This window comes from Fimicolochytrium jonesii, assembly GCF_025526975.1.
Source record: "Fimicolochytrium jonesii strain JEL569 chromosome Unknown EV422scaffold_22, whole genome shotgun sequence".
In the NCBI taxonomy this organism is placed as follows: domain Eukaryota; kingdom Fungi; phylum Chytridiomycota; class Chytridiomycetes; order Spizellomycetales; family Powellomycetaceae; genus Fimicolochytrium; species Fimicolochytrium jonesii.
In genome coordinates this window covers 137183-154272 of record NW_026515689.1, presented here as the reverse complement: position 1 = coordinate 154272, position 17090 = coordinate 137183, and the positions used below count along the sequence as shown (strand labels likewise).

Here is a 17090-nt window from a genome sequence, read left to right as displayed (position 1 = left end):
TTATGCTTGGGGAAAGCTGAACGTTGCGACTGACAGCGTGCTGTCAATGAGTCAGATGAGGGCGCTTTCGGCCTTTTCGGCCGCCTGTTCCCACTGTACCCGTTTTTGGACGATTATAAGGGAACATCTCTGGGAACATTTGGCCTGTTCACTTGCCGCATAGAACATCCGCGGGCCCCAACGTGCAACGGAAGGAGCGAGCACCATCATGACCGGCAGCGACACTCCGCGCCTTCCTTTGGAGCTTATACCCCTCATCTTAAACCGCGCCGACAAGACGGCTCAGGCGAGGATGGCCCTTGTGTCTCGGACATGGCACGATCTGCTTATCAAAAACCTCTACGCTCGCATGCACATCTCGAACGGCGGTCAGCTGGATATACTCCTCACAACTCTTATCATTCGTCCTGAACGCTTCGCATGGGTGAAGGAAGTCGATTTCGACATAATAAACTGGAATCCCAGAGCTTTGGGACAGATTCACACCATCCTCACCGTGTGCCGCCCTGAACGCGTGATGTTCGCATCCACCGAACCCGGAGACGAATCCCACTTTGGCTGGGACAACGGACGCCTGCTCCTCAACGTAGTGCGTGACGATCTAGAGGGGGGCCTCTCAGCCGTTGTCGACACCTTATGTTGGCAATACGCGTTGAAGACCACTCACGTTCTTGGCCTGGGCTGGCAATTCTTCAACCGGAAGCCCAACTTTCCTTGTTTGCGGATGGCGGCAGGGACCTCTAGGGAACTTCTTCCAAGCAGCAGATCTCGTTGGTGGCAGCGCCCGCCTGTCGTGTACGTCCGACTGAAATTATATGGCCCTTCTGTTCATGTGGTCCTCTTGTATCTCTCCAAATGCATCCGCTTCCTTGATGTGGCATTCTGTGGGAGCCAGTTGACGCTTCCGCGATGGTCGAATCTGATGCCGAAGCGGTTGCTTAGATATGTCCTCCTCTTCTGGAACGAAGAATGGCAGACGGAGTGGCAGGAGGCACTGTCGAAGTACAACGGAGGCGGCGTATTGGAGATCTGGGCTAAGACGCGGGATACGAGTAAAGCTGAGATTGTTGCGGACCTAGCCAGGGCAAGCAAGAAGTTTGATGAGGTCTCCTGCAGATTGCTGGTCTCCAGCTTCCTGGATGTGAAAGAACACCCACTTTCCGAGCTTAAGTAGCGACCGTCGGCTATCAGCCTATCCCCGAAAATCAGATGTAGTATGATATGAACCCATGTGTATGCGCTGTACATAAATGAAAGTTAGCTGTCGTTGGGAATAACCATGGCATTCGTTAATACTCGAGTGAGGAAATCCTTCGCCTCTCCATAGCATTACGCGACCTAGGTAGGTATAAGCTACACTTCTGTCTGTCTATTGACTATGGAACCATTTGACCAGAATGCTAAAACAAGTACGTATCAAACACCGAAACTGACGTGTCGCGGTTCCAACGTTGCTCATCAGGGTGATTGGACAGACGGAGTTGGACGGGGGAAGGGGGTTTGCATCGGCCTGAATGATGGAGGAGCTTGCTGGTGATGATCTTCCTGGGCTTTCCTAACGTGCCCATTACGTCCATTACGTGCCACTATGCTGTCTGCCGTGTGTAGTATATCGCAATGTCAGCATTCGCTCGGCAGTGCCTCGTCTTTCTCCGTCTTCCCGCTGCTCGCCCCGTTTCGGTTACTGCTGTCCATTCTCCCAAGGGAGAGCTCTCCTGGATCCACTGCCGCCCGCTACTAGAGGAGGAGGAAAGTTCAAACCGCTGTTAAGAGCTCCGAATCTTCTAATTGGCACTCTGGCATTGACTCACGTACTCCACCTATTCAAGGCGTACCCCGTCACGTCCAACAACGAAGTGAACCATCACCTACCCCCCCGCATGATAAAAGCTGTCCACGTTACTTCCGCTCAACCACATAAGAAGAAGAACGAAGAATCCAAGTCTGACGCCTCAAGAGGCTCTTCACCTACTCCTTCCGCCTCAGCCAACGCAACCGACCTGCGGGGATGGATCCAAGGCATGCCACCACCTACTGTACCGCAAAACATCAGGGAATTCCTTCAGCCGCTGGATAGTTTGGCCTTCGGTCATTGTGGGTGTGGGCGTTGCTAGAGTATGTACAACGGCTGGTATGAAGGATCCTCGAAGATCAGCCAGCTTTTGCCGATGATTGTCAGGGCATGTCATTTATGACCGTTGCAGTGCTCGGGAAAAAAGAAGAACACCACGTTTCTTTACGGACGGTCTGTCAGGGCGGCGCCAAACGCGTACACACTGTTGAATAGTGTCAGCACGTTTTGACCGGTGTCATCCTAGTGCTCTCATTGTGAAGGTTTTTTTTGATCGTCAACGTTTGTTCGATCGGAGAACCACAGGCTACGTGACCTCGTCCCTTTTCAAGGTTTCCCTTATCAATTCGTGAGCCCCTCCAAGCTTTTAAGGTTTCCGATTGATATGCAGTGCATCCGTTCGCAGTGTCAGTCTCGTCGGGAGGGTAGAGCCAGATGTTGCACAATGCGATCAACGGTATCACTTTGACTTCCGTAACCGGCATCAAAGCTCGGCCACGTTCCCCCAACCACGGAGGACGGCATTAGAAAGGGATGTCATTCACACATACTCGCCCGGAGAACGTCCAGGCTGGATGGCCGGCACGACGAGCGCAGGGGAAAAAACGTGCTCCCGTCGTGTGTCGCGAACTCTTTGACCGGAAGCGCCGTTTGTTGAGAGTGGCAACATAGCGCAGATAATGAGTCCTTGGGATATAAAAGCCGGCCTTCTTCGGGGGGGGGGGGGGGCTCTTCTCTCGCAAGGTAGTAAGGTCGTCAAACATCCGTACACCGCATCATGAGGAGCGTCTTGGAAATCACCGCCGCCCTGCTGCTGGTTGTCGTCGCGGGCGTCCGATCGGCGCCCGTTGCCGCGGCCCCGAAGCCGTTTGGTAAGTTCTCGGGCCTTATGCCCGCAGTCGGAGTTTCGTAGGAGGAATTCACCCAACGACGCTAACTGGTCTTTCGGGTTTGCGTGCAGTCTTGGCGATTCTCCCGGACACGCAGCACTACAGCGAGTCCTACCCGGAGATCTTCACCAGCCAGACCCAATGGATCGTTGACAACCTAGCCAAGCAGAACATCTTGTTTGTTATTCACGAAGGTATGCAGTTTTGGACTATCAACCTGCTCTCATATGGGTCTTGTGCTTATTGTTCTCCGAATGCTTACGAAAACAAACAAGGCGACGTCACCAACCGGAACACCGACTCGCAATGGAAGCGTGGCTTGAAGTCCATGTCAGTCCTTGACGGCAAGGTCCCGTACTCGGTGCTTCCAGGCAATCACGACATCGGTTTCCTCGGGCTCACCGGCAGCCGCGACACCAGCGGGCTCAACAAGCACTTCCCCGTGTCCAAACTGTCCAAGCAGCCCGGGTTCGGCGGGGTGTTTGAAGCCAACCGCATCGACAACAACTACTTTACCTTCTCCGCCGAGGGCACGGACTACCTCCTTCTCTTCCTCGAATTCGGGCCCCGCGATGCCGTACTGCAGTGGGCGAGCCGCATCATTGCCGCCAACCCGACGCGTAGGGTGATCGTCACGTCGCACGCCCACACCTACTTTGACAACACCCTGCAGGGCAGCAAGTCGTCGCACGTCTCCAACCCGGAGAGCTACGGTATCGGCAGTGGCGCCAACAACGGTCAGAAAGTGTGGGACAAGCTGATCCGAAAGCATCCCAACATCCTGATGGTTCTCAACGGCCACATGCACAATGGCGTGGACGGCGGTTACGGTCGCCTCACGGGCACCGGCGACGCCGGAAACAAGGTGTTCCAGATGCTGGCCGACTACCAGGACGGTGTCAAGGGTGGAAACGGTTTCCTCCGGCTGCTGACGTTCGACGCCGCCGCGCGGAAGATCTCGGTAACCACTTACTCGCCTTACGTTAACCAATTCAAGACGGATGCTGGAAACCAGTTCGAGTACAATGATGTGGAGCTCGGCCCGTTGACCAGACAGCGAGCGCCCAGGGTTGCCACCCGGGCCGCTGCTGCATGAATATTGGGTTTGATCATTCCCGCTCCTACGTAGATGTAAGCATCTACTCCCTGTTTACCGTTCTTGAATATTGTTCCCATTGGATGGCGCACGATGTACCCGTAAATGTATACCTCTTTCCGAATGCAAATGCTCAAAATCATATTCCACGCACCCATGAATCGCATTACACCGGGACTTGAGATGGGAAGTCCGCCTACTACTGCAGCCACCTCCCCAACACCACCCGTCCGTTTTGGATGGTAACCATTTTTGGACTCAATGAAGACAACAGCCGCTCGCACTCAAGTTGTCCACCGCCTTCTCCACCATCCCCTCTCTCAGCAGGGCTAATATCCGAACATTCCAGTGCGTCGCCATAACATTTCTAGAGATCTCCATATTACGCCGGGTAAAGGTACGAAATTCAGTCCACGCTACGAGTCTACGAGCTCCACCATTACACCAAACATCCTTTCACCCCACCCTCTCAAACAACGCCTTGACAGCCCCCTCCCAATTCGCCTCATACTCCCTCAACTCAACCTCCCCGTCCTCCCGCAGCACCGTATTCCCCTGCACAAAAACCGGAACCACCTTCTTCGCGGCGTTACCCGCAACAACCTCCCGAACCCCCCTCAACTCCTCCGTCAAGCCCATAAGCCTCACATATTCCCTCGCGCCGACGGCGTGGAGATCGCCCGTGGACTTTGCGACCTGCATCTTCGCCAACAGATCCCTCGCGGCGTCGCGGGCGGCGGTGTCGAGGAGGTCTCGGCGGAAACGGAGGGATACTTTCCCGTCTGTTTCTTTGGTGACGGTCGCGAACCCGCACTCGAGCATGGCGCGGAGGATGACGAAACGGGCCATTGCATGCGCTTGGGGGACTCTTTGGGATTCGAGGTCGTAGGACCCGACGGCGGCCAGGCCTTGCAGGCACATGTTGATGTAGACGATGTAAGTTGCGTCGTGCGCGGCTTGGGTCTCTTTTTCGTAGCCGAAGACGCGAAGGGCGGTGGGGTTGTGGGCGAGGACTAGGGTTGCGAGTTCGGCGCGGCATTCTTCGTAGGCGGACGCGATGCTGCTGAAGACGTTGTTGAAGGCTAGACGATGAAGGAGGACAGACGCCGCAGGATATGAGCCACGAACGATAGACGCATGGTTAAGCAAACCCTGCCCTTTCAAATCAGAACTCACATTGACCCGGCTTGTACCAAGATTTTACAAACTCTCCGCTGAACGGGTCCCTCGTCGCTTCCTGATCGAAGTTCAACTTCCCATTCTCATCCTCCCTGAAATCCTTCCCGGCCCCATGTCCCAACAACTCATGCAACCCCAACATCAAACACATGATCCCGTTTCCGGCTTTCACAACCAACGCATGATCTTCGTCGGAGAGGTACAAGTTCTCCTGAGATTTCATCGCGTTTGCAATATTCGACATTTCAAACTGCTTCATCCCACATATGTTTCCAATGTCGTCGGTGGCTTCGATCGCGATGCCGTACATGAAGCCGCGGGTGGTTAACAAGTCGATGGCTTTGAAGGACGGTGCGATGAATTCGCCGTGGTATTGGTCGGGGTACGGCAGCTCGCGGAGGATCTCGGGGCCTTTGAGGACCAGATTGTGGTACTTGATGCCATGTTCCTTGTTGACGGCGCCAACGAAACCATCAAAAACACCCCTGCTTCCGTCAGGGTCGCCGTAGGTCCAATCGTAGCCGATATTCAAGTCGATGATTGCTTCCTTATCATTAATGAACAATCTCCCGATTTCCCGTTTGATGCGGAAGTCGCCAGTGGTGAAATATTCAATGTACTTGCGCAGAATCTGAGGTTGGAGCTCGCCCGGCGCGAATGGGATAGCCTGCTTGATTTCGTCGACCATGAGCTGGAGCTCTTCCCTATCCGCTCCGTACGAAACGACCAGTTTCAAATCATCCAGTTGTTGGGTCTCCTTTTCCTTCACCTCGATGCAGGCAATCTTAACCTCATAACTCCCATCGGCGTGCTTGACAAGGTACGTGTTGGCCAGCCCATCAGCAGATTTGCCCAACTCCTGCCATGCCTTCTTCACACGCTCGGCATCGTCTTCGGTGACAGGGCCTTCGTAGAGGTCACAATGGCCGCCTTCCCCTGGAAACCCGGTGCGGTTCTGAGATATGGGTTTTACGGAGAAGAGGTAAGGCGAGGCCTGCTCGAACAGCGCGAGTGCTTCCTTGGCGTTGTGGGATGCCGCGACGATGCGCTCGAATTGAGAAGGGGTGAGACGGGGGACGTTTTTGGTTTTTGTCCAGAAGGAGAAGAGACTGCGGTTGCTGATGGTGTATACGACAAAGCTGTGGGAACGAGGAAAAGCACATGAGCAGGGGAGGAATACGGGATCAAAACAAGCAAGAAGCATGCGGCGCGCGCACCCCACCTCGTAAAATACTCCCACTCCTCCTCCGAAACCCCCGCCCTCTCCCGCACCCCCTTGAAATCCACCTCCGCTTCCCCCTCCATAGGCCTAAATACAGCCCTGACAAGCCTCTCAACCTGCTCAAACTCCCTACACATCTGTCTCTTCGAAATCCTTAACCCATACTGCATCGCCCTCGACAAGTGGTGGATATACCTCCTCTCGTCGTTGGAAAGGAGGGCGAAGCTGGTTCCGAACGAGAGTTGGTTTATTTTGAGGTGCTTGGGGACGAGGAAGGGTTCGAGGTCTTGCACGGGGAGGCCGTGGAAGTCTGAAAGAGATGGGGTTGGGTTGGGCATGGCGAGGACGGGTGGTTGTGAAGCGCTGGGATGTGATGCTGTCGAAGATAGGGCTTTGGCGGGTTTGGGTCGGGATGCTTTAGCACCCATTGCTATTTAGTTGTTCTGCACGAGATAGATGTCAATCTCGGGGGGGGGGGGGGGTGTTGGTTGCCCTGCCTCTTTTTATGCCGTTGCCCCACGAAGGCGTTCGCTTATAGAGGGTTGAAATGAAAATTCGAGATTCGGAGGGAGGCGCCGCAAGCAACGGACTGACAGCGGGCGCCCGCACATTGACAGTATCCACGCACAAAGGTGTGGCTCTATGATAAGAGTCCAATCCTGTCAGTTCCCATGAACAGTGGACTTCCCGCAAACGTCCGTTCACAAACCAATATATTGCAGATTTCTGGATTCCAATGTAAACGAGTAATTGATATGATACACAAAGAAATCAAGCATCATGCTCAACCTCCAGCAAAATCTTCCCCACAGTCTTCCGTCCCTCCAGCGCCTCATGCGCCTCTCGCGCCTTCGACAGCGGGAACCTCACATACTCAAACGCCACGACGCCCTGCTCCACCCACTCAAACACCTCGCGTGCGCGGTTTCGATACTCCTGGGTGTCCTCAATGTAGTGGAAGAGCATGGGGCGGATGAGGGTGATTGATTTGGGCCCGAGAGAGAGGGGAGGGATGGCGTCTGGGGCACCTGAGGCAGCGCCGAATAGGACGAGGTGGCCGCGCGTGCGGAGGAGGTGGAGGGAGGAGGGGAAGGTGTTTTTGCCGATGGAGTCGTAGACGGCCTGGTTTGGGAGGGGAAGGGGAGAGGAGGAAGGAAGCGACATTAGCAGGCCGTCAGGTGTTGATATTCAGGATCAGAATGAAAGATAGTATACTCACATTCACCCCCCTCCCACCCGTAATCTCCTCGATCTCCTTTTCCCACCCCTCCTTCTCATAGTTCACCACATGCTTCGCTCCCCTCGCCCTCGAGATTTCCGCCTTCGCATCCGATCCCACGGTCGTAATAACCGTCGCACCCTTCGCGGCTGCAACCTGCGTCAGAAGCTGGCCCACACCGCCGGCGCCGGCGTGGACGAGGATCGTGTCGCCTTTCTTGACCGGATAGCAGTCCGTGAGGAGGTAGTGTGCGGTGAGGCCTTGCATCATCGAGGCGGCGGCGGCGTCGAAGGAGACGGAGGCGGGGATCTTGACGGCTTTTGTGGCGGAGATGATGGTGTATTGGGCATAGGAGTGGAGGTTCACGCCGACGTAGCTGGGGGAACACAACTGATTAAGAGAAGAACCTTTGAAATGGACCATGGATATCTTTACACTTACGCGGCCTTGTCCCCAGGCACAAAGTCAGTGACGCCCTCACCGACCTTTTCGACGACACCGGCGCCTTCCATTCCGACGGTGAGTGGAAGCTTGGCGGGCATTGCGCCTTTGCGGACATTTGTGTCTGCGAACCCGCGCGGCGGCGTCAGTCAACGATTCACTCGCCCAAAGAGCGGGGGGCGGATCAAAGGACTTCTTTTTGCTCAAGTCTTACCAATAAAGTTAACACCTGCAACAAAGTTCTTCACCAAGATCTCCCCCGGGGCAAGCCCGGACGGTACATCCAGCTGCTTGAACTCGAGCACTTCAGGCCCGCCATTGGCCGCGATCTGTACGGCGTTATTCTTGAGGATGGCCACGGTCATCTTGTGAAGTCAGGGAAGATGTCGCTAATGGGATGGTGTATCGTGATTTACGATTTCGGTAGTAGTAGAGCAGTGGAGCGCAAGGGAAGGATGGACGAGTCTCAGTCTTTTATGTTCGCCGAGGTCGAGCTACCAGAACTGAGAACATGGAGAAATGTGCAAGACGACATATTAAGCAAAGCTGAGGCAGCGCCGTGGGTATGACAGTATGTAGAACGATTAGCAGTGCGCCGATGACCGCACATCATCGATGAGGGCTGTATACTGTACATATACACTTCTGAGAGATCTAATCTGAGATTCTGAAGACATTTGGAGGGACGCACATCACACAACGGGATTCATTCGAATTACGAAACATGGACAGAGGCGAAGTGATAGGCCTACTATACACGGTTAGCGGGCAGAGGGAAGTGTTGACGTTCATGTTGGATGACAAACCATCGATTGCGCCTTGCGTTCTCTCCATCAAGTTCTGTACAACGTGCCGCAAGATAGAATATTGTTCTTGGAATGCGGTCTGTCGCGTCTCTCCAGCAAATTCCAAGCATGTGCAAGCCCGACCGCCCTCCTCTCCTGGACACCACTATCCATATCGGGGCGCCCATCGCAACGCGCGGCGAGCAAGGGAACAACATATTGCATACAGTAAGTTTACATTACGTAGGTGGTGTTGTTCCATCGTGTCATTTCAAATTCGGCCCCCGTTCGATATCGCTGCCTTTGCTTGCAATCGATAGATCAAGCTCGGTCCTCTTGTCCATCCTTCTCATCAATGGCAACATGCTCCGTGCCCACCCATTTTCGTGTCCACGAAAACTCCGTCTTGGCCTTTGGCGGTAAGGTCGTGCCATCAGTGGCTCCCTTTGACGGGTTAGGCGGGCAATTTGCGAAGGATTTGAGGCGGATTTCTCATGTAGGGGGGGGATGGGTCGCTGGGGGAAGCTTGGCGGCGTTTGCGGGCGTCCGTTCCTGTGATCTGGACCTGTCACCCCACCAGCTAATAACAACCTCAGCAGAGACCCATCAGAAAGGGGGTTATGACATGGACATGAGTTCAAGTTGCCGTGGGCCAAGAAGTTGAACATGAGTGTGTGTACTGTACGTAGTTGCGCGTTGACGTTCGTGTTCCGTGAGCCTCATCATCACTTGGATCTATCTGGAGGAGGTGTGCACTTTTCTCGCACTTGGACATGGACCATGGTGACATGGGCTTGGCGACGTGTGGACTGCGTGCAGAGCTCTCAAGGGCCTCGCATACCTACAGTACATAGGCCCCTTCTTCCGAGCCCAGCAGCTTCCAACCAGTACCTCATCTCTCCTTGCTCGGGCTGGCAGACTCCAAGATGTCCGACGACCTTTCCCCGCTCTTAGGAGGCGAGAAACACACGCCGCTCATCACCCCGACTCCGGACAACCGCAGGCGATCTACTGTTGCGCCCGCTGGACTCACCAAACGGACGTGGGTGGTGATGGTAGTGGCGTTGTGCGTGCTGTTGTTTGTGCTGTTGGGGTCGAATTTGGTGAGTACGCGTGCGTGGAACGAAGTGAGCGATGATTGCGGAGCGATAGCGAGGAGAATGCTTGAGGGCCGAGCGAAGCGGGGAGAAGGCGAGCGTCAGTGACCCCAGTTCGTTCTTGCATCTCTCGCCCAACATCTTATCGCGAGCGGAGCGAGCACGGTATTGTTTGGTTGATGGGTGGTTGATGGTTGACCTCTGTGGGATGATGGGTTGATCGTTCTTGATGGTCTGACGGTTCTTTTCATCGCACAACCCGTCTTTATCTTCAAGCGCGACCACCATGCCTTCCCACCAAGCATCGCTCAGCAGACGGTCCCAGCAAAGCCATACGGTCCCGACGACAACCTTTGCGATCCCGCAAACCTCATCCCTTACTTTCCGTCTCCGGACCACTGGAGTGTTGATCCTGCATCTATTTCCGGAGTAAACATAACGGTCCACGGGGTTGCACTCGGACACCTCTTCATCACCGAATCCGACGCGCGCTCTGTCACCCTCTCCACCCGATTCCAAGTCCACAACACCATACCGTCCGACATCGACATCAGTGGGACAATCGAGCGCACCAACGGCATGTTCACTCTCCTCGTTCAGGCGTCTCAGAGCCCCGCAGACTGTGTCACGGCCGATATCTACCTCGACATTCCCGCCGGGGCGAGTAAGCGGTTAGGTCTTTATGTTCTCGCTACGAACTATATGGACGTGCGGATCGGCGTGAATGGACGGCCGGTGCATCTGGACTATGCCGACGTCTTCACTTTTAGCGGGGACATTACTGTCTTGGAGGTATGTGGGCGTGTTCCCCTTCGCCCACTCTCAATGGATCCCTCCGCTGACCATTCCCTGTACAGAACCTGCAAGCCGAATCATCGGTCGACTTGACCAACTTTGGCGGCAACATCCACCTCGCAAAGGGCATCCAAGCCACCGGGTCTATCGACTGCACGATTGGAGGGCTCGGTATGGTCGGCGGCAATCTTACTGTTGCTGGGAACATGATCGCACAAAACATCAGTCTCGTCGCGGGCTCTAGCGCCAACTACGGCGGGATCACGGGCCAAGTCTCTGTCTCCGCGCACAGGTTCAGCATGGCGCTGTACCTTGGTGACATCGACTTGTCCATTGGCTGGATCCGTGACAAGCCCAAGCCGTCCAATATCGACGGCTTCTTCATCTATGGGGACGCAAAGCTGCAGTTCCGTGACGCGTTCTTGGGCACGTTTATGGTCTCGGGCGGCGAGGCGGAGGTCAGCGGGGAGGATGTGCATTTGGAGAAGGGGTTTCCGTTGCCACATTTTCCGGGGTATCCCGTGGTTAGGGTTGGCCATGTGGGGGATGGATTGGGCAAGCAGCGGTTGGAGTTCAATGGGAATTCGGGGTCGGTGTATGTGGATTTTGGGAGCGGGGTGCGGAGGACTTAGCGGCGTTGATGTTCATTTGCCTCATCATTGTTAGACGTAGAGGGAAGCAGACGTAGAATCATAGACCATTCTTAGGTGGATCTGGATCTAGCTCTTTATCGTCGTAATTGTACAGAGATCAAGTTTGCGAGGGTAGTCTACGAGAAAGGGGCCCTGCATATCGGTCGGCATCACATTCAGTTCTGTCGATGACCTATTGGCATCTCGACGCGTGATCCCCACGTCTCCAGCCGTCTCCCTCTGCATCCCTGCCCATCCTGCCATCTGACAGGGAATCCCAACCGGCCGAGCGTCACCCACCATCGTTCTGAGCACGTGTGTATTAGTACTCAGGGGGCCCGCTTGATGGACCCCGTCATGCGCTGGACTCGCTTAGCCTCGTCTTCCCTCGCAACCTACAGCAAACGCCATTCACAATACACCGCCCCTCTGCATCTCACACCTTTCAAACCCACCCCTCATCACCCAATGCACACAATCGCCTCACAAGGCTTCAACCTCCAATCCACCGCCTACGAACGCGCCCGCCCCTCCTACCCCCCCACCGTCGTCACCCACCTTACCCAACACGCCCTCCCGCGTCTGTCCACGCAGCCTTCAGAATGCCATGTCCTGGACCTCGCCGCGGGGACGGGTAAACTCACCCGCCTGCTTACACCGTTCAGATTCAAACGCTTGGTGGCGGTAGAACCTGTGGAAGCTATGCGGGCGCAGTTCAGGGAGGTGGTGCCTGATGTGACGATTGTGGAGGGGACGGCGGAGGGTATCCCATTTCCAGATGCATCGTTCGACGCGGTCTGCATCGCACAGGCATTCCACTGGTTCGCGACCCCCGCAGCTCTCCGCGAGATCCATCGCGTGCTCAAACCGGGTGGGGGGTGTGCGTTGATCTGGAACCTGGAGTCGCCTTCAGGGTTGTCGGGGCAGCTCCGGGAGTTGTATGAGCAGTACGAGATGGGCACGCCGCAGTATCGTCTCGGTTTGTGGCGGAAGGTGTTTGAGGATACGAGCGTGAAAGCTTTGTTTACGGAGAAGAGGGAGGTGTCGTTTGAGCGGATCGTGCAGTATACGGAGGAGGAGTCGTGGTTGAGGATTTTGAGCAAGAGTTATATTTCGTGTCTGGATGAAGGGACGCAGACGGAGTTGGAGAGGAGGGTGAGGGAGATTTTGAGAGGGCCCGATGTGGTGTGGAGGGAGGTGAGAGAAAGGGATGGAGTACGCCGCGTGCATGATTTTCCGTATCAGACGGATTTGGTGTGGTTTCTCAAGAAATGAGGTGGTGAGGCGGTTTTTGTGAAATGCAAGCGACGAGCTGTCACATCGGGGGACTCACTTCACTGACTGGAGAGATGGCTATAGAACTCGCACTCGACGGTTATGTGCAAACGAAATCATATTTTGGTTGATGGGCCTCGTTTGCAAGCCACCATATCAATCTAGCCTCAGTCATAACGGCATTCACAGTGTGTGGAGGACAAGAGAACGCAATCCAGGTTTGACTTTTACAGTTTACAGTGCTCCGATACATCCCGACCTCCACACACATGCATATCACCTGCTCCTCCTCGGACGTACATCATCAGTCTGCATCAACAAATTCATCTATAGTCTACGGTCAACTAACGATTATAGGAAATGTCAAAAACTAGTCGGCACCGCACTACGTTTACCGGACATTTGGGCACGCGTTCTTTGCGGCAGTGGTTGCATTCCAGATATACTTGAGCTATGTACATCCCCGACATAACAAAGTGAAACCTGTCATGAACAGCGAAAGGAACCCCCCGCCCGCCACCCCATCTCCCTTGCGTTTTGGTGTGTTTGAACGATTGCTGTCTTGCTCCGTTGCCCTTTGTTTCCTTTTTGTTAGTCGGTGTTGGAGTCGGAGTTTCGTGAGGTCCTGATGGGATCATATCACTTCACTGGTTACGGCCTTGAGTTTCCTGCAGCATCTTGAGCCCTTCCGCAGAAGCCAAGAAGCCCTCTTTCATCCCGACCTCACGAGCCTAACGAACAACGATATTCATCCGCACCCGCCCCTGTCACCCCCGCGCGCCAAGCCAAACCTGAAGCCAATCCGCCAGCACACATGATTTCCCTCCCGCGTCTGGTCGCTTCGCACGCGTCTGCTCGGACAGTGAATATCTTTCACGTTTTTGACTTGCATTGCGATGGCCTTTCAAATTCAAGGACAACATTGTTATTTCACCTACAAGAAGACCATTTGTGAAACGCTCGCCATCCAAAAGTAAATTTGACATTAATTTTACAATTAGAGCGTTCTATTTACCTTCACATCCTACAAAGCGCCGGCTACGCCACCCTCAACGACCGCCCGCCCCCTAGGCTCACACTGCGCCAACAGCACCTTATCCTTCTTCGCCAAATGCGCAGGGCTCAATTTCGCAAACGCGCTCTTCTGCACGAGCAGAGGCATCGACTTGCCCATAAGGTACAGCTTGTTTGCGAGTTCCATCTTGTTCGCGGGCGGGGGCGTGTGTGTGAGGATCTGCCGCGCGAATATGAAGCCCGTCATGTAGGCGTCGAAGCAGGCCGAGTGGTACTTTTCGAAGAGGGTGCCGTCGGGTGTGACGGCGGGTGGTTGAGGTGTGCTGGAGGGGAAGGAGGTAGGAGTTGGGGCGGATGTGGGTGTATTGGTGTCGCTGGAGGTGAAGGCGACTTGTTGGTTTTTGCAGGCAGTCATTGACTTTGCCCCTGTGATAGCTGCTGGAGTCTTTGGCGCTGAATCGGTTATGCCGTTCTGGGACGGAGCCTCGGCGTCTGGGCCAAGGCCGGGGCTATCCGAGTGCCGGCGTTTCTTGCTGGTTGGCGAGATCACTCCCAGCTCGTAGTCCAGGATGAGATCTAGGTCGTGGCTTTTTGTGCAGTACCGGCCGCGGTTACAATATCCATGCGCCTGAACATCAAGAAACACATGAGCTGCCATCCAAGAAAAGCATCGCAAGGAAGGAAGGACTGGACTGGACATACCGCGTATTGCTCGCAGAATGGCTTCCCCGTCTCGGGATACATCTTCTTCTTTCGCTTGCCGGATGGAGGCGGCCGCCACTTCTCCTCAACCACCGACATCCTGTCTTCTATTGCACAGGTTACATGTGCGCTTTTGCCCTCGATCTTCGCAGCTGCTTGTTCGCGCTCGCTAGAAGATGTCTATTTGATCAGCGACAAAGTTCGATCGTGTAGAACACATGGCAGTCTTCCGAACTCACTACTTCCGAAACAGATACGCGAGGAAACTGGCCTTCTCCTTTGTCACATAGTCCGACACGTACTTGGTGTCGTAGATGCCAGCTGGAAACATATCCGAGAGGTCGGCGACGAAGACCTCCAGTGTTTTGGGTAATTCTGCGTACAACGAGTGGTATATGAAAAGCAAGTCCAGCAAGCCGTTGTGGACCACGATGGGCACGTTGCGCGTTATGATGTGGAGAAAGATGTTGCGCATGATCTGGTTTGTGTCTGCATGTGCTGGGGGATGCCCGTTTTCCTAGGAACGATGGAGACTTCTGGTTAGAATGTGTGTCCAATGGGCGTGAACGCTTTCAAATACTTACCTCGACAATGGGATCATTCCCAGCAGTAAAGAAGATGCCGTCGCGATATTGTTTGTTGAAGTCAAATCCATTGTCGACAAGAAAGATGGCGCTATCCGGCGAGACGCTAAACATCGTGCTCTTCAACATTAAGAAATTGAAGTTATGCACTTTGTATGCATATTCTACGCTCGTTTTTTGGGAGTCGGGTATCCGCGGCGCAGGGTCGGTTGCCTCAAAGACGGACAGTCCAAAGGATACCATTGCATGGTTGGATGCCACGTCCACGAGTGCCGCATATCGCTCTTCTATGTTTCTGAATCGAGGAGCGTTGTGAGTTAGCCAGCCATACCAACACCACACAGCGAACGGCATCCCGCTCGCTTCGCTTGCGACAGGAAGTCTCGAGAGTCGCTTGTGTCGAGGCTCCTCAAGCATCCCTTGCGCCGGCGGCGCAGTTCTTCAAGTAATCCTTGCACCTTACGGTGCAATTAGCGGGCCTTGCCCGCACCTGCGGCTCGCTACTGCTCGCCATCCTCAAGCATCCCTCGCTTCGCTCGGACTCCTGCGCCCGAACTCCTGCGCCCTTCCAACAAGTCCGCGGAGGCTCTTGCGTTCTCTCTGCAACACCCGCATCTTCGCTCTCTCACCGCCTCGCTCCTTCTCAATACTCACGTAGCTCTAGTGTTCTTAGTACTTCCCAGCCCTGTGAATTCACAGTCTATGGCGACGTGGTGGGCCTTGTCGAGCGTACTGCGTATCTGAGTTTGCAGACCTATAATATTATGGCGACTAACTTCGTTGAAGGACGGGACCTTGACCTCCGGCTTTGGGAGGACGGTAGTTGCCATCATTGGGGTGGTTTGTTCTGGCGATGTGTGTGAGGAAGAATAGAGTAACGAGTTCTACAACAGAGTCACCTTGAAATTCGGTGACGACGCGCTCAGGAGGTTCTTTGGTGATTGGTTCCAACGCATGCCAGGAAAAGCACCGACAAAGTACCTGGAACTCAGCCTGGAAGTGATCCAATTTGGGTGTGGCAATAGCCAAAGGGAATTAAAGAACTCATGCAATGCGCTCAGACAAAGGAGTTTGAACCCGGCCGATGGACGAAATAGAGGCAGGCAAGTTGGATTTCCGCGAGTTATGCATTCCTAGCTACGCCCGAACCTCAGGATGGAAGATCCACCCAGCTCATATGAACGAATCACTCCCCCCTTCTATTTGGCACGTTCCTAGGTCTCCTTCGTTCCATCCATTGGTGCGAGAAGCGGACGTACAGGTATCTATAGAGGTTTTGATTGGGCGTCTGTAGGAAGAGTATATGATGTTTGCGATGAGCCCTTCGATGGTGCGAATGGACGGGCGGTATGACTTACCGACACCCAGCACATCATGGCGCACTCCCTGCACTGCCCCTTTCTCTCTCTCTGAGAAGCTTTCGATAGTTGCCTATGAGCTGCTGCATGTACAGGTACATGTACGTGTGATTACTGTAGGATACCATCGTGTAACGCAGTCCAGCAGATCGAAACCCCCATGACGCTGTTGATAGTGACCCAGGAGAGGGAGGGAGACAGAGAGAAATGGTTATTCCCTGTTCTGTCAACGTGCATTCGGAAACGAAGACCATCCCTACCGAGTTTCTCCGCCAGGCCTACGGGTATTCCATCAATCAACAGCTGCAGCTCGCAAGGACCTCAGATGTCGCGAACGAAGAGGGGAGTGGGATGCGTTCGTTTTGCGGAAGCGAAATGAGCGGACTTATAGGGAGACGACGACTACGACTTGTCTGTTGATGATGCCAATGCGGGAGGTAAGTTGAGGATCGCTTATGCCAGATCAAGAAAAAGCTAGCGTTCCCCCACAGAACATGAGCGGGAAAGAGTCGATCTTATGCTAGACAAAGTCGTTTCCGACTATCTAGGGACCCCTCTTTCGGACAAGTGCTACGCATCCACGAAACCTTGCCAGGGTTGCCCGACCCGACCTGCACGAGACCCATGACGAGCAATCCCGTTCTGCTCAGAGGCAGCGCTTCACGCTCAAGTCTGCTTTCTTCAGGGGAGCCATTCCAGAAGACTCGGAAAGAGTCGATCTTATGCTAGA

At 54.4% G+C, this 17090-nt stretch overlaps 7 protein-coding genes across 7 annotated transcripts; 4 read left to right on the top strand and 3 right to left on the bottom strand.

Annotated features, from left to right (window-relative positions):
• Nucleotides 1–208: 208 nt before the first annotated feature.
• On the top strand, nucleotides 209–1174 carry EV422DRAFT_508199 (uncharacterized protein; the record flags this gene model as incomplete). The annotated part of the gene is made up of 1 exon (XM_053068726.1): nucleotides 209–1174. The coding sequence occupies one exon, from the start codon at nucleotides 209–211 to the stop codon at nucleotides 1172–1174; it is 966 nt and encodes a 321-aa protein (XP_052923297.1).
• A 1611-nt stretch (nucleotides 1175–2785) lies between these two features.
• EV422DRAFT_621860 (uncharacterized protein) lies at nucleotides 2786–4199 on the top strand. The gene is made up of 3 exons (XM_053074153.1): nucleotides 2786–2943; nucleotides 3033–3155; nucleotides 3237–4199. The coding sequence occupies exons 1-3, from the start codon at nucleotides 2850–2852 to the stop codon at nucleotides 4055–4057; spliced, it is 1038 nt and encodes a 345-aa protein (XP_052923296.1). The 5' UTR covers nucleotides 2786–2849; the 3' UTR covers nucleotides 4058–4199.
• EV422DRAFT_538176 (peptidase family M49-domain-containing protein) lies at nucleotides 4190–6476 on the bottom strand. Its single transcript, XM_053070956.1, has 2 exons — nucleotides 5234–6476; nucleotides 4190–5139 (listed from the first exon to the last, which is right to left on the bottom strand). The coding sequence occupies exons 1-2, from the start codon at nucleotides 6438–6440 to the stop codon at nucleotides 4514–4516; spliced, it is 1833 nt and encodes a 610-aa protein (XP_052923295.1). The 5' UTR covers nucleotides 6441–6476; the 3' UTR covers nucleotides 4190–4513.
• Nucleotides 6477–7229: 753 nt separating this feature from the next.
• On the bottom strand, nucleotides 7230–8483 carry EV422DRAFT_508196 (quinone oxidoreductase; the record flags this gene model as incomplete). Its single annotated transcript, XM_053068725.1, has 4 exons — nucleotides 7230–7580; nucleotides 7678–8053; nucleotides 8119–8242; nucleotides 8333–8483. 4 exons carry the CDS (start codon nucleotides 8481–8483, stop codon nucleotides 7230–7232), a joined length of 1002 nt encoding a protein of 333 aa, XP_052923294.1.
• Nucleotides 8484–9700: 1217 nt separating this feature from the next.
• Nucleotides 9701–11600, top strand: EV422DRAFT_180387 (uncharacterized protein). The gene is made up of 3 exons (XM_053065142.1): nucleotides 9701–10104; nucleotides 10258–10792; nucleotides 10858–11600. Exons 1-3 carry the CDS (start codon nucleotides 9830–9832, stop codon nucleotides 11425–11427), a joined length of 1380 nt encoding a protein of 459 aa, XP_052923293.1. The 5' UTR covers nucleotides 9701–9829; the 3' UTR covers nucleotides 11428–11600.
• Nucleotides 11601–11895: 295 nt separating this feature from the next.
• On the top strand, nucleotides 11896–12702 carry EV422DRAFT_499102 (S-adenosyl-L-methionine-dependent methyltransferase; the record flags this gene model as incomplete). The annotated part of the gene is made up of 1 exon (XM_053068064.1): nucleotides 11896–12702. The coding sequence occupies one exon, from the start codon at nucleotides 11896–11898 to the stop codon at nucleotides 12700–12702; it is 807 nt and encodes a 268-aa protein (XP_052923292.1).
• Nucleotides 12703–13726: 1024 nt separating this feature from the next.
• EV422DRAFT_499002 (ribonuclease CAF1) lies at nucleotides 13727–15832 on the bottom strand (the record flags this gene model as incomplete). The annotated part of the gene is made up of 5 exons (XM_053068057.1): nucleotides 13727–14344; nucleotides 14419–14587; nucleotides 14658–14916; nucleotides 14999–15297; nucleotides 15657–15832. The coding sequence occupies 5 exons, from the start codon at nucleotides 15830–15832 to the stop codon at nucleotides 13727–13729; spliced, it is 1521 nt and encodes a 506-aa protein (XP_052923291.1).
• Between the last annotated feature and the right edge of the window lie 1258 nt (nucleotides 15833–17090).